Source organism: Pongo pygmaeus, chromosome 1 (genome assembly GCF_028885625.2).
Source record: "Pongo pygmaeus isolate AG05252 chromosome 1, NHGRI_mPonPyg2-v2.0_pri, whole genome shotgun sequence".
Lineage (NCBI taxonomy): Eukaryota > Metazoa > Chordata > Mammalia > Primates > Hominidae > Pongo > Pongo pygmaeus.
In genome coordinates this window covers 22,930,823-22,946,915 of record NC_072373.2, presented here as the reverse complement: position 1 = coordinate 22,946,915, position 16,093 = coordinate 22,930,823, and the positions used below count along the sequence as shown (strand labels likewise).

At 50.8% G+C, this 16,093-nt stretch overlaps 1 protein-coding gene across 1 annotated transcript in view; it reads left to right on the top strand.

Moving 5' to 3' along the window:
• The window catches only part of STUM (stum, mechanosensory transduction mediator homolog), a 60,647-nt gene that overhangs the window by 36,407 nt on the left and 8,147 nt on the right, over window positions 1-16,093 (top strand). The window contains exon 2 of the mRNA XM_054438595.1: window positions 11,841-12,020. Coding sequence (XP_054294570.1) covers window positions 11,841-12,020 — 180 coding nt within the window. The remainder of the gene's footprint in view (window positions 1-11,840; window positions 12,021-16,093) is intronic.

Genomic DNA, 16,093 nt, shown 5'->3' with positions numbered 1-16,093 from the left:
TTAAAATAGTCCCCCACACAATATACTTTCTATTTGTGTAACCTCACTCGAAGCGCTCGCCCATCTTGCTGTGTAGTCATCGCAATTATAATTTTTACTGGCTGTACCACACTGCGGCATAGGGATGAGTGCCTAGCCTCAGGCTTCATGAGGCTGACATGGTGAACTTAACAATGATAATAATTTTTTTAAAAGGTGGAGTGAAGAACAGTGCCATTGGCCACAAGTCAACATGAGAGCAGGATTCATTGAGATCTTCAATTTTATTTTCCTAGTCATAATTAATAACTCCTGTCTGCCAAGATTCTGCTCCAGCACTGCCTCCTCAGAGGACAGTCCCCATCATCCTCCTTCCTACTTGATGTGGGGCCCTCCTCATGCCCCAGCTAGGCCTTATTGGTTTCATACTGTGTTCTAAGTACTTTACATGCATTAATTTAATCCTCACGTTTACCCTTGTCTACTATCATTGTGCGTTTCGTAGATGGGGAAATGAGAAGTGCTGTTATCTGGAGATGAGGTCTAGAGAAGTGCCATCATTTGTCAAGGTTGCACAGCTTATCTGTGATGCAGTTGGGATTCGGACCCTGGCATTCTGATGCCAGAGCCCACCTTTGTATTCACAGTGTTATCCTGCCTGCCCCGCCTCAGTCCCCACTCAGAGGACTGACCACACAGCATTGCGTTCTGTGGGTTATTTGCCTCTCTCACCACCCCGTGGGATTCTTGAGGGCCAGGACACTGAAGCACTCAGCAGGTACTTTGTAAATGCTAGCTGAATACATGGAAAAATGAATGGATGAAATGAATTGGGTATGATTTTAAGGAGGGGACATGTCTTAGTTCAGGCTGCTGTAACAAGAATACCATAGACAGGGTAACTTAAATAGCAGACATTTATTTCTTACAGTTTTGGAAGCTGGGAAATCTGGGACCAGTATACCAGCATGGTTGGGTTCTGGGAAGGGACCTCTTCCTGATTTTCTCACATGGTGGGGAGGGAGAGAGAGAAAGAGCTTGGATTTCTTTATCCCTCTATAAGGGCATCAATTCCACCAGGGAGACTACAACTCCATGACCTCATCAAACCTTTGCTCAATGGAATTTGGTCTTTAGGCCTAGTGACTGGAGATGTTCTGCTATTACCTGCTATGTCAGAGGCCCACTGAGGCTTTTGCTTCTGAGAGCTCAAGGACTTAAGGGTTCAGGGTGCACTGTTCTCCCATATGCCCAGTGTGTGTAGCCACAGCTCAGGGGACCTGGGGACAGCTCTTCCCAGCACTCCCAGGGGTCATCCACGCCTGGCTATGAGCTCCCACTGCTGCCTGGCACACTTGAGCTCACACACACTGGGCTGCCAAATGCCCGGGGCAGTCTTGTTCCCAGGCTTGCGTTTGGTAAGGAGAGAGTGCCTCAGCTTTAACAAGCTCCATGCTGAGCACATGGTGGGCACAACATCCATATTATTTGTTATTTGGGCAGTCAGATGAGGTCCGGGCATTAGCCTGCATGCATGTCTCATGTCTTAGCCTAGGGCCTGTGGATTAGTGGCACCATTATGGCAAGGAGTCAGCTCAGGGATCCCTGTTCTCAGTTGCTGCAGCATCCCCACAATGATGAGCATCCCCACAAGAGCTCCTTTTGGGTCTCATCATGTTGTAGGCTCTCACTGCCTTTGATCTCAGAGAGGCTCTTTGGCTGCTGCAGCCTTGGGCAGAACCCCTCTCTGTTTTTAATCTCCATGTCTACCCATCCATGTTTGTCATCTTGTGAGGTTGCAAATTCTAAGGAGATGATAGCCGTATTGTCTCCTATAACAAATATCGCCACTGCTGCCCTCACCCATCTTTCCACCAGACTGGCCACCCTTAACACCAACCTGCTGGAAGGTAGGAAGGACAAGGCTAAGCCCTCAAGGGCCACTGCATTGTCCTGGGCTCCCCCGCCCTGGCCATTACACAACCATCCTTCCCCTCCCATCCCCGTCTCCTCAGTTCACCCTCTAGCACTGAAGCCTAGACTCTGTCATGGCAGGCTTGCAGTTAGGGAACTGAGAAATTCCATGTAGTTAAATTTCTGCTCCAGCTTAACATCCTGGGAAGACCCCTGAAGAGACCTATGGTGTCCAGTTCTGTAGCGCAGTTCCCCAGCCCTGCCACAGAGTGCCCAGGCTGGGAGCACATCAGAGGTCTAGGAGGGGGCAGGCAGAGGGCAGAGGAGGTTTGCTAATAAGCACAGGGAAGCTGATGCACTCCCGGCGCCACTAAAATTAATTATTATCTCCAGTCGCCTTCACCCCCAGCAGGATGAGAACTGATGTCACAGTCAGGAGACTGAGGGGGATGGAGGAGGGAGCTGGTCTCATTTTCTTTCTGTCCTCAGAAGGAAGGACACCAGATGGATATATGGCATCCAAGAAGGCTCCTGTCTTCTTTCCTTTATGCCAGTTGGAAAATCAAAGGCACACACTAACAGCTGCAGCCCACCTGATGCTGCAATACACCTGAAGACTGTGACTTACCAGGGTCTCACCTGTACACCCCTTGTCTGCCTGAAGACTCGCACCCCACTGTGTTCCCCTGACCCCCTCAATCCTCACAATCCCAACGCATTTGCCCGAGACCCCTGAGCATTTACCCGAGACCCTGGGAGGAATGAAGAGGGTTTGTCCCAAGCTGGCACTTTCTGACTGGGGAGAGAACAGAGGGCCTCTGGATGTGGGGGAGCAGCTGAGGCTAAGGGAGAAGTGGTTCAAGATGCCATACACCTTCTCTCTGCTGGGAGACAGAAGGCCACCTGTCCACTCTTCCTCATTCTCTTCCATGAAACCCATGCATGGAAAGATTTAAGCCATAATAAATCCACTCTCCCATCTCTAATTGATCAAAGGTGGGTTATTGGCCACTGGGAACTGCTGATAGCAGGAAAGACCCCTTAGTTACTGCACTGAAATGATGGGATCACAATGAAATGCTGGCAAGTTCGGCTTTCCAATGGGCAGTGTGACCTCACTAGGGTGTCTGTGCTTTCTCTAATGTTGAAAGCCACTCACAGACCCTTTGCTGCTCCAGGATAGAGGCATCAAGGGCACTGGCAGATTCATTCTGCAAAAGTGTGTGGATGTTCAGGATGATGAGGATGCTAGAACTGTTCATGTTTTACTCTGCACTATTCTAGTTCGGTTTTATGTTCTGAGTCCTCCTTGCAAATTCCTTGCGGGCCAGGACATGAGGCTGCCCACAGTGCTGGGTCTACAAAACACTTTCTGGGGGAATGACTCGATGTAGTTCCAGGGGAAGACACAGCCCCTCCGCAGACCTGCTCAGCCTCGAACCCTGCGCTGATATGCCCTTTGGTTGACACCTTCCTCTCCCACCTAGTGTGGTCTTTCTGTGCTCTGTTCTGGAGTGGCCAAGCTGAAAGGATGACACTGCCTTCCCTCAGCACATATGAGCACATGATATCCCATATCTTCTGCTCCATTTCTTGAGAAAACAGAACCCAAAAGAGTTGCCATGAAGAGCATCTGAGTGGCCCAGGACCCTGGCCTTGCTCTCTGCAGCCTCCTCTGGTTTACTCAGGCCACAGCCATATAGACCCCGTTCACATTCAAGGCTACGCTGATTCTGTGTCCCTGGGACTTGTCCAGAAGTATTTGTGAAACTTGTAGTCAGTTCTCTTTCCTTTCCTTTTCTTTCTGGTTGAAATAATTGCACAACGAGGCAAAGATGATGACTAGACCTCCTGAATCAGAATCTTAGGGTTGTGGGTCCCAGGAAGGTGTATTTTTAGCAATCTCTGATTTTGACCGTGAACATAATCTCCCATTTAGCTTATTCTGGCCTTGAACTAGGCAGCCCTTGGCAATGGGTCCTGTTTCTTAGGGTGTGAAGAACCTGTTTCTTTGGCTTTCAAAATCAGCTGTACATTTCCTTGCTGACCCCCAAAGCTCACATTCAGGGTAAGGCCTTGAAAAAGGCCGTGCTCAACCAACTCCTCCGGAGGAGTGAGGGAGGGTGTCCAGGTGTAAACCACAGCCACTGAGGAGCAGCATGTCATAATGACTGCAGAGCCAGCCGGAGGTGACATCTGGGATCAAACAACCTGCTGGCCTAGGTCCTGGGGGCAGTTTTTACTCTGAAGAAGCTGCTTCGGAAGACAGCTCTGCCCTTCTCCCACCAAGTTCCAAGAGGCTTTAAGATCCCTTCTCCAAACCCAGCACCTCCCAAAGCTCCCACGTGAGTCGTGTGAAAAGCCGAACCCGGTGAGAACTCAAAGGACACTTTCAGCTCCCAGGCTCTTATCTCCTGGGAGCAGAGCCGCCCCCCTTCTGATGGGAGACTGTACCAGCCCACTCCTGGCTGCTTCTCTTTTCATGCCTGACAGCCAAGCTCCAGGAACTCTCCCCTGAGGACAAGCCCAGAGAATCTCTTTGGGGCTTCCAGGACGGAAGTGGAGGGACCCTTTTCCCTCCCTACTGCCTTGTCTCGGAGCCTGAGCCCGGAGCTCCTTGGGGAAGCTGCGAGTACAGAGACCGCAGTGATGGCAGCCAGGGCTTGGCTCTGCTTGTGTTTTTGCTGCAACTCTCCATGGGAGGACTTCCCCAGGCCTCTGCTGCCTGCCTTTCTTCCCAGGATCATGGTAGGACATGCAAACCACATGTCTGTGCCTAAGTCCCAGGTATCTTACAACACATTGATTTTGGTGGTTGACAATACAGTCCATTACCATCATTTTCCCTGGTGCCAGTTAGTGTTAGCTGGGACCTCCAGGAACAGCATGCCCAGGGCCAGCCTCAGCCTCCCTGTCCCTGCTGCAGAGGACCATCTCCCCACTCCAGCCCTGAGTCATGTGGGGGAAGCCGTTGGACAGAGTGAAAGGCCAGAATCGTGGACTCATTTCTGATGAGGTTGTGTGATTTTCTCATTCTGTATCTGCCAGGTTAATTCCTCCACCCATCAGAGCGAGGATTGGTATCAGCTGGAGGAATGTTTTTTTTTTTTTTTTTTAAACAAGCAATTCCTAGATCCATCCCTGTGCCTGTGGCAGTCTAGAGGTGGGGCCTTAGAATCTGCATGTGAACCTCAGTTTGAGATGTTTGATGCACACACTGCTTCAGAAAACTTTGCTTTGGATCCCCTCCCCACCACCATCCCCTTCTCATTTTACCGAGAACCTTCATGTCCACTTATCCCCTATCTGGTTATGTCTTCACCCTGTCCCCTGACCCCTCCCGGCAGCTTCTCCTCAGCAGATAAACAAGCTTAAGTTTCTCCCACTTAAGGAAAAGTGGTCCTCACCCATACCCTGGAATCCACACCTCCATTCTCTCCAAGCCCCCTGACCTCCTGCTCTGAGCCCTGCCATTCTCCCGACTCCCTGTAGAGCCACTCTTGGCCTAAGCGAGTCTGTGATTGCACATGGCCCCTCTCACTGAACCTTGCTGAAGCAGGTGATGTGCCCCAGCACCTCTTCCTCCAGACAGTTCTCTCCTGTTTCTGGGATGCCCTCTCCTAGCCACTCTGATTGGACCTCCCCTGTCCCCGTTGTGGTCTTCTTTTCCCTTGCTCACCACTAAAATCTTGGTGTCCCCCAGGGTCTTTCCTTGAATGTCATGTCCTCCTGGGGTGACCTCATTCACTTCCAACCACTGCTTGAAATTGACACCTCTAGAGGCCTTGTCTCTGACTCAGCTGTCTTCAATCAGTGGGCATTTAAATCTCCGTGTGAATGGCCAGGCCAGCCTGTCTCCAGATGCTCTTCCCTCCTCTGAGTCCAGTCTATGCACCACTGAGCTCCGGACTGTGCACCGCTTAGCTCCAGACAGCTAGGACGGCCTGTCTGCAGATGCTCTTCCCCTCCTCCTTCCCTCCAGGAGTCCCCATTAGCTTCCCAGCTCCCTGCTTCATCGCCTGCTCTCCTGTGAAGTCTTTCCTGCTATGGCCAAACAGAATTCGTCACTGTTCCTGGTGTGACCCAGTGTCCTTGCCAGAGTGTGAGCTCCCGGGCGGGGGTGGCAAGTTCCTATCACCTGTCTGGGCTCCCATTCCCAGGATTCAGCATTGGCATATGGCTGGAGCTCAATAGAATAAATTAGAACCAACACATTGCTGTTGGGTAGAGCGTTTTATTTAACTGGTAAGACTCATTTAAAACAATTAACACCTCTTCCTAGGAAAATGTGCTAAAACCATTTTTTTAATTTACTGCTGAAGAGATTAAAACAGTTTTTATATTATAAATCCATTCACTTAATCTCTACCTTTTATGGCATGTGGTACCTTATTCGGCAAAAGGGACCTGTTGTCATAGTTTCCTTATTAGTGATATCTGAGTTCACACAACTGGACAATATGCATGCACATGGTAGAAGTCAGTATGTTTATAAGGTTATATTTTTACATGACTTAGAGTTATCATGAGTGTGTCAACATGAGTAAAAGAAGGAGCAGAGACCAAAAACCCCTCCGACATCACACACATGCTAAGGTTGTCTCCTCCTTTAAATAAAGTGTGGGCCAGCCCAGCTTTTCCTAACATATAAGCCAAAGCCTTTGCTAAGGATCATTCAGTTTGCACAGCCCTGCTCATCTGCAGAGCACTGGGCTCACCAGGCCTTCCCCGCTCCACCGAGAACAGGCAGGTACTCAGCCCACCGGCCTCTAATCACTTTGGCAATTCCAGCGAGATTTCATCTTTTGGCAAGAGATGGGCTTGAAGACCTTCTGACTCTAAGAATCTCTGAGTTCAAGGACAAAGTTTCTTTATGCTCAAAACTTTCATGTACACATTAGGCTTTTATTATTCAGCTGTTCTTGACCTGCAGAAGTGCCAATTTCCTATGGCTCAGCCTAATAAAAACATGAAAGAACACGGAACGCTGTTCCCATTTCCTAGGCTGAAAGAGCGAGGTGAGGCCACAGCCACAAAGAGGGTCACTGGGTCTCAGCTCCCACCAAGTCAGGACACTGCAGCCCAGAGATCAGAACACCATCCAATTCAGGGCCTTCCATAAAGGACACAGGGACGGGAAGGAGTGGGTTCAAGGGATATTTGAAAACCATTAAGCATGAAGGTTCTTTCCTTATTATTATTAATTTTTTTTTTTTTTTTTTTGAGATGGAGTCTCACTCTGTCACCCAGGCTGGAGTGCAGTGGTGCATTCTTGGCTCACTGCAACCTCTGCCTCCCGGCTTCAAGCAATTCTTCTGCCTCAGCCTCCTGACTAGCTGGAACTACAGGCGTGCACCACCACACCCAGCTAATTCTTGTATTTTTGGTAGAGACAAAATCATCATGGTGGCCAGGCTGGTCTTGAACTCCTGACCTCAGGTGATCCGCCTGCCTTGGCCTCCCAAGAGTGCTGGGATTACAGGCGTGAGCCACCACGCCCAGCCTTTTTCCTTATTTTTCAATGTAAGGATGCAACACCCTAGACTGAAAAGAACTCAGCCTTCTAAACTAGACAGATTGACTTTAAGTCTGGGTTCTGCTGTGAGGGCAAGTCATTTAGCCTGTCTGAGCCTCAGTTTCTGTATCTGTAAAATGGGGATAATAACAACTACCTCCAGTGGTTTTAAGAATAAGAGGTAATGTAGGTAGAGAGAGGGTTGCACGGTGCCTGGCATGCTATAGGTTTGCAGCAAATGGCACCTATGTTATTTTCACTTCACATTTTCCACACATATTCTTATTCATCTTCAACCATCTTTCCACTTTTGCAGCGTTCTCTTTTGTAATAGTATCTACTTGTGTGCATCTCCTATCTCACATGCACGATGCACTGGCAGAAGCAAAGGATGGTGGCACACACTTCCTAATAGTCCCTAAGTCCCTTGCATCTTCCTGCGTCCACTGCCAAGCCCTGAGCCCATATCTCCTCCATTCCTCAGCTGTGGCCTTCTCATCCCAGTTCATCTTTCCCATCTCAGACACTTTAAATCCACTCTGCCACCTGGGCACGGTGGCTCACGCCTGTAATCCCAGCACTTTGGGAGGCTGAGGCGAGCGGATCACTTGAGGTCAGAAGTTTGAGACCAGCCTGGCCAACATGGGGAAACCCCATCTCGACTAAAAATACAAAAATTAGCCGGGCATGGTGGTGCATGCCTGTAATCCCAGCTACTTGGGAAGCTGAAGCAGGAGAATCACTTGAACCTGGGAGGTGGAGGTTGCAGTGAGCTGAGATCGCGCCAGTGCACCCCAGCCTGGGGGACAGAGTGAGACTCCGCCTCAAAAAAAAAAAAAAAAAAAAAATCCACCCAGCTGACAAATTGATTTTCTTAAATCCCTGCTTCCATTGCATTGCTCTCCTGCTCAAAACTCTCTGTGAGAGTTCCGTTTCCTGCAGGTTAGAGGCAAACTCTTACCCAGGCATTCAAAGCCTTCCACAAATGGCCAGGTCAGTCCTCCCTCTTTATCCCCATCACCTTCCCCTTGTCACCACCCTGCCCCCTGCACCATCGTCACCCTTCTCCTCCCAGCAGGAAGAGACTAGAGCTGAAGTCCCAACTCCATCACTTTTACCCTTACAGGAGCCCTCAGCCTCCTTCTCCACTGTCAGGTGGGATGATGAGTTTGCCCAGTACACTGTGAGTTCTTGAGGGCAGGGGTCCGGTTAGGTTCCTGAGTGAGTCTCTACAGAGACACCAGAGTTGCACCCCAACTTCATCCCCCAGAAAGGAGGCTCCAGCAACACTCTGTGCCCCTAGCTGGCTGTCCATCCGGCAAGAGTAGAACAGCTTTGCCTCTCTGGATCTCCCACAGGGCCTCTGGGGCTCTGTACCAGGAACACAGTTAGCAAGTTGCCTGATCTTGAATCTGTGGTTTTCACACTTTAGTGAGCCTTATCATTCCTGTTCCTTGGAGGGCAGGGGGGAAGCTTATTGAGAAATGCAGATGCCGGGTCACCCTTTAGAAATTCCGTAGATCTCAGGTGAGACCCCGCATTTTTAACAAATGCCACAGGCGATGAGGCAGGTGGTCGGAGGAGACACTTGATGTTGGGTGTACTTCTTTGAATGCCCACAGGCCACCTACTGTGTACAAGGCACTGTGCAAGGGGCTGGAGGGATGAAGGTGAATGAGATGCCGCCTGAGACTTCACATCGGTGGCAGTGGTTATGATGAGGAGGAGGAGAACGAGGCAGGGTCAGTTTCAGAAATCAGCATGTGGACTCAGGCTTCAGCCTTAGATCTGAAGCACAAAGGTGTGGATGAGAGCAAAGGCTACACCTGGAAACTGTAGGAGCCAGCGAGTTGGGCAGGCAAGGGCCAGAAACCAATGAGTTGCAGCCTGGGACCTCACATTGGTGGCGGTGGTTAAGATGAGGAGGAGGAAAATAAGGCAGGGTCAGTTTCAGAAATCAGCATGTGGACTCAGTTCAGAGTGGGAGGCAAAATAAAAAACAAGGCTGCCTCAAAGAGCAGGAACTGAGAGAATCGAACGTGAGGAATGTGACAATGGTCACCAGTCTTTTGGTCAATTTCCCAAATGCCCTGCTTTCTGGTCTGGGCCCACTTTTAACAGGCCATCTACACCTGGGAGGCATGGCAGAGGGGCGTGGCATTGGCATCTGACTCTGGTGGGTTCAATGCCCACCTGTCATCGTGACCTCGGACAAGATGCTTAGTTCCTGAGAGTTATTAGTCAGGGTTCTCCAGAGAGACAGAACAAGTAGGATATATGGCAGGAGATTTTTTTTTTCTTTTGAGATGGAGTTTCACTCTTGTTGCCCAGGCTGGAGTGCAATGGCACGATCTTGGCTCACTGCAACCTCTGCCTCCTGGGTTCAAGCGATTTTCCTGCCTCAGCCTCCTGAGAAGCTGGACTTACAGGCACCCGCTACCACATCCTGCTAATTTTTGTATTTTTTAGTAGAGACAGGATTTCACCATGTTGGCCAGGCTGGTCTCAAATTCCTAACCTCAGGTGATCCGCCCGCCTCGGCTTCCCAAAGTGCTGGGATTACAGGCATGAGCCACTGCGCCCAGCCCTGGAAGGGGATTTATGAGGGGAAGTTGGCTCACATGATCACAGAGATGGAGAAGTCCCACGATAGGTTGACTGCAAGCTGCAGAGCTGGAGAAGCTAGTAGCTGGCTTAAGCAGGCAGCGTGGCACAGTCCAAGTCTGAAATCTCAGAACCAGGGAAGCTGACAGTGCAGCCCCCAGTTAGTCCTGAGAGGTCCCCAGGGGGCCGCTGGTATAAGTTCCAAAGTTCAAAAGCTGAAGAACCTGCAGTGTGATGTGTAAAGGCAGGAGAAGAAAAAGCGTCTCACCCTGGAAGGAGGAAAGGAAGCAAAGAGGACATTCCCCTTCCTCTGCCTGTTTGTTCCTGCTAGGCCCCTGACCAATTGGATGGCGCCCACTTACACTGAGAGCGAGTCTTCCTCTCTCGGTCCACTGGCTCACACATCAGTCCCCTCTGGAAACAGTCTCACAGACACACTCAGAAACAGTGCTCCACCAGCCGTCTAGGAACCCCTCAATCCCATCAAGTTGACACCTAAAATTAACCATCACACTGAATCTCTGTGTGTGTGTGTAAGAGTGTAGTAAGCCAAAGAGTGGCCCCTAAAGATGTCCACATCCATATCCCCAAACCTGCGAATATGCTACTTGATGTAGTAAAATGCACTTTGCAGATGTGATTAAATTAAATGGATGGGGAGAGCATCCTGGTTTACCCAAGTGGGTCCTGAATGCTATCACAAGGGTCCTTACAACAGGGAGGCAGCGAGAAGATATAAAGACAGAAGCAGAGGTCAGGGAGAAGGTGCTACGCTGCTGGCGGTGATGATGGAGGAAGGGGCCACAAGCCAAGGAATGTAGGTGGCCTCTAGAAGCTGAAAAAGGCAAGGAAGTGGATTTTCCCCTGGAGCCTCCAGAAGGACTCATCCCTGAGGACCCATTGCAGACTCTTCTAACCTCCAGAACCATAAAAGAATAAATTTGTGTGGCTTTTAACCATGAGGTTTGGGTAACTTGTTACTGACGCTGTAGGGAACTATGACAGATACAGAGAATGCTAATTCTCTGCACGGTTGTTGTCAGGAGGGCTCACAGCCCATGTAGGAAAGGGGCCTAACTCGGTAAAGGTAGTGATGTTACCCATAGGGGCTGAGTCTTAGACAAGGTGAAGAATGTGACTGCACCAGCCACGTTGCTTGGCACCTTGTGGATGCTCAATAGAGCTTAGGCTCCCTGTCCCTCCCCTTACAGGTCAGGGTGTCTAGGGGAACCCCATCAGGGAGGGGCTCTGGGACACTTGTCCTAGTCTGCACCCTCTACACTGCACAGTGTACTACTACTACACTGTAGGCTCTTGGCTCCTGTCCCTGAGCGATCAGCATGTGTGCCGGGTGGTCATTTCCTGGCCCTTCCCCTCTCCTGAATTTACCTCTGAGGTTGCTTCTGTGTTAACTCAGACACACCAGCTTCCACCTCAGAACTCTTTGGCTCTTGGAATCTTTGCCACATAAAGTTGCCTTTTCCAACTGCCTGTTGTCCTTGCAAGTGGCTTCCCGATTGCTCCTTCCCAGAAGGGACTGCTTGTCCTGTGACTTCCTTGTCTCCCCAAAGGTTCCAGGACTGTATGGGGCTCCTGGCAGCCCTGTGCAATACCTCCTCCAGGTGGCCCACTGACCTCTCCAGTATGGAGACGAGAGGTGGGCCAGGGTCTGGGCAGGGGTGCCACTCAGAGGACAGGGTGCCAGACATCAGTGGTTCTTCTCTGAGCTCTCAGAGGGTGGACAGCTGGGCCCCAGGCCGGCAATGAGCACACAGACCCCTTTGTCTCCCAGCACCCTCAGAAGGCTGTCCCCTCTGGCCTCTCACAGGGACATTCGTCTCGGCCTTCACTGTGCTGTGCGGGGCCCGCACCGACCTCCCGGACAGGCATGTGTGCTGCGTCTTCTGGCTGAACATTGCAGCAGCCCTCATCCAAATCCTCACTGCCATCGTCATGGTGGGCTGGATCATGAGCATCTTCTGGGGCATGGACATGGTCATCCTTGCCAGTGAGTAGCTGTCGGTGCTGCGTCTCCTGGGGGTGGGGGAGTGGCCAGGGACAGGAAGGACTTGGGAGACCTTCATGTCTGGCCGAGGTCCTGCTCACCAGCTAAGCACGGGCTCTGGAGAGGGCTTGCCCGTGTCCTCTTCACAACTCCCTGGGCTGCTTGGCACTGGGGACCCTCCCCACCAGGCCTGGCCCAACACCTGCAGGGAATGATGAGTGGATGGCAGGAGAGTTCCATCATTTAATGCAAACTTGATTCAGACACAGAATGGTTTTGTGAAAGGGTTTAAAGTTACAAAATCAAGTTTACCAAAGACAACTCAGTTACCCTTTCTAAAATAACCTAGCAAAATCTTAAAACAGACACCACCCATTTTAAGCAGTTGTGCATGTCTCCCATACCACCATCCACGTTCCCTGTATTTTCCCACACCCATCTACATGTGAGGCCACAGTTCCTCAATACTGACCTCACCTCTCAGGCACTTTGCCTTCACTCCGTACCCCATGCCCCTCCTTGTGTCTTATACCCCCCAAAACCATTCATAGCTGGGATCGTCGGCGTCAGAGGTAAGCTGAGCCAGGTAAGAGTGGCAGAGGCAGAAGGGGAAACTCAGGGTTCAGGGGCCCTAGAATTATGTAGAATGATCTATAGTCAACTCAGCCTGAGTTCAGGATCCTGTGAATATCCAAGACCCAGGGCACACACAAATGGCAGGACCAGGGTCAGTGACCAGGTGGGCCACCAGGCCAGAGAAGATGCAGGTAGATGCAGAGCCTGAGGGAGATGCAGTGGCGTGTGGGCAGATGGGCTGCCCGGAAGTGGCTCCTCTGGCAGCAGAGATCAGAGGAGGAAGTGGGTCAGCTGCACTGCCAGGGTCTCCCAGAGTCAGAGCAAACCAGGCAGATGCTGGCAACCAGGGGCAGCCAGCGCAGGGGAACCCCAGGCTGGACCAGAGGCTGAGCAGCGAGCTGCCCCAGGGAGGGATGAGCTGGGAAGCGGCAGGGAAGCTGCTCCTTCCTCCTGGGAGGGGTGTGCTCAGGGCAGGGGCTGCCCTGTCAGAGGAATATTGTGAGGTAAGCCCAGCAGGCAGGCCCTTGCATCTCCTTCATGGGATCTCATCCTCTGGGCATGTCCAGAGGCCACTTTCATTTGTCTGGAGAGGTGAAGAGCATGACTGATAGGAAGGAAGTGCTGCCAGCCCTCAGGTGACTCCTAAAAATTGGTCCCTACAATTCCACAGAGGAAATGTGCTGCTTCCCCAGGGGCCTGTGCTCTGCAGGCTCCTGACCCTGTTGCCAGCTGGAAGCTGGGAGGTGCTTCTGCCCTCGGAAGGTTGAAGGCTGCCCAATTTGTGCAAGATGAGCCCCTCTTACTGGCTCATCTTCTCTCAAACTGAGCATCTGGCCAGGCACGGGGGACCTGAGTAAGGAACCTCTGCATTAAAGCGGAACATGACTGTGTCACAGGGTAGGTCTCAATAATGTATGTTGATGCCTCATCTGATCTCTAGAGCTTTCTGGTACACTTGTCTTTGATCTCCTTAATACCCAGGAATGAAGAGGTTGGAACCTTAGAGATAAACAGCTCCCTTCATCATGCCTAGATGAGGCATTGAGGCCCCAGAAGTGCAGATGGGGATCCAGTCACTTCCTCACTTTCCATTGCCCCAGGCTGTTGACTTGGCCAGAAACTCCTCTGCTGTGGCTGGTGTGGGGCACTAACTGGCCTGCAGGATGAGCAAGTGCAAGAAGCTGCAGCTCCCACCTTTGCCACGCAGCCTTCACTGGGGGTCAGTGCCAGCCCCTTGATTGTCTGCACACTGTTCCCAGGGATGCTGTCTTTGCATCAAACTTTTGAGAATGCTTTTGGGGGGTGTATTAGTTCATTTTCACACTGCTGATAAAGGCATATCTAAGACTGGGAAGAAAAAGAGGCATATTGCACCTACAGTTCTACATGGCTGGGGGTGCCTCACAATCATGGCAGAAGGCAAGGAGGAGCAAGTCACTTCTTATGTGGATGGCAGCAGGCAAAGAGAGTTTGTGCCGGGGAACTCCCATTTTTAAAACCATCAGATCTCATGAGACTCATTCACTATCACAAGAACACTACAATAAACACCCATCCCCATAATTCAATCATCTCCCACCAGGTTCCTCCCACAACCCATAAGAATTGTGGGAGTTACAATTCAAGATGAGATTTGGGTGGGGACACAGCCAAACCATATCAGGGGGATAGACTTGAGGGCTGCATACAAAAACCAGTCACACCTCATTCTTGCCTGTTGCCTGACTGCCAGACTCATTCACCCAACTCAGCAAGGGAAGCCTTTGCATTTTTTTCCCACAACTAATCCTACCCCCAAAGGGTGAATAGTTGCCACTCATGAGATGGTGCTATAGGTGGGATTACTCCCAGCAACCATGGAACTTGTGTGTCTAAGAGTGACTCCTTTGCAGGGAATAATCACAATGGACTTTTCTATCCTAGAAGATAGTTGGATAAGGGACTCTTCTTTCTGGTGTCACTCTAGCCCCTTGCTATAAAAACAGAGGAAACTTTTCAGTTGTAACAGTACACCTTGGCTTTTCGCATGGCATTGCCTGGGGTGTCATCAGCAAACACACCATCATGAAAAACTCCTAAGAGAGGAGTCAGAGAAATCTAGATGACAGTGGGAGTTAACATCAGGAAGTTGCAAGCATGTTGCTTGATTTGTATGAATAACAACAAATAACAATCAACAACACCCTGTCTTGGTCATGGGTCAGTAAATACTTGGTAGCTCTATGGTGGGCTCTTTCTACTGCCATGCCCATGGCAGACATTGCTAATCAATCATGACACTTTCTGCTGACCAGTCTCACAAGTTCTCAGCACAGGGCTTCAGGCAGTCACTACTAATTGATCCAAGAGGTCTGCAAGATAAAACCTGTTTGCCACCCTCTGGCCTGGGTCTTCCCCAAAGTGTTTTTATATATGTGGCTCCTCTCCATAGAAACGGCTAAGCACATAGCTCAGACAGAGCCAGTGTGGGGCCAGGATGGGGCACATCGGCATCTTTAGATTGCTGTAGTCGAAGCTCTAGCTGTCCAGGAGCTGCCACTCCTCATGTCCATCTGGAATTTATCTGGAGAAAGACAAGAGTTGAGGATGAAAAAAAAAAAAAGGCTGGGTGCTGTGGCTTATGCCTGTATCTCAGCATGTTGGAGACTGAGGCAGGAGGATCACTTGAGGCCAGGAGTTTGAGGCTGCAGTGAGACATGATCACACCACTATACTCTAGCTGGGCAACAGAGTGAGATACTGTCTCAAAAGAAGACAAGAATAAAGAATGAAGGCAGCAGTGTTGGCATAGCCAGGATATGGAGGGCTGGGGAGGCAGTGGACCGAGCTCCCTGGCAGTGTGAGAGCCCCTCGCTGTGCCCCTAGCCACACCCACACACCTGGTGGGCAGACCGCTGGCCACTGTGGCTGTCACCATGAGTACTGAGTACTCCCTGCCTGGGGATGGCATCTGAGAAGCCACTGGCATGGCCCCTGTCCCATCTCCCAGGCCTCACCATGGATCTGCTTTGTTTCCTGTGCCAAGCGTTCCCTGTGGCTGTTTTCAGGCTGTGTTTTCTCTTCTTTTCTCTCTCCTCTTCCTCCTGCTGCCTCCCACTCTGTGCTGCTGCAGTTTCCCAAGGTGAGTCTGCGGATGGACGTGCGGGCCTCATGCTGCTGCTTGGGGCCCTCCCTTCCCCCGAGACCCCCACTCCTGCACACAAACACCCCACCCACTCTCCCAGTGGGTCAATGGGCTTTTATGTTTAGCTTTAACTTTTGGTTTGGAAAATGCTTAAACATAGACAAAAGTAGAGCCCCTAGTAAAATGAGGCCCTAATGCCCACACCAGCCTCAGCCGCCATCAGTTCATGGCCAGCCTCCTTTCCTCTGTCATTCGCTACATCTTCCCTACCCCAGCATGGGTTTATTAGCACCCAAAATTGAGAAATACTCTGCTAAATGAAGAGAAAAAAGCAGCTCAATACACCAAAGCTCCTCTTCAGACTAAGTTCACTGGC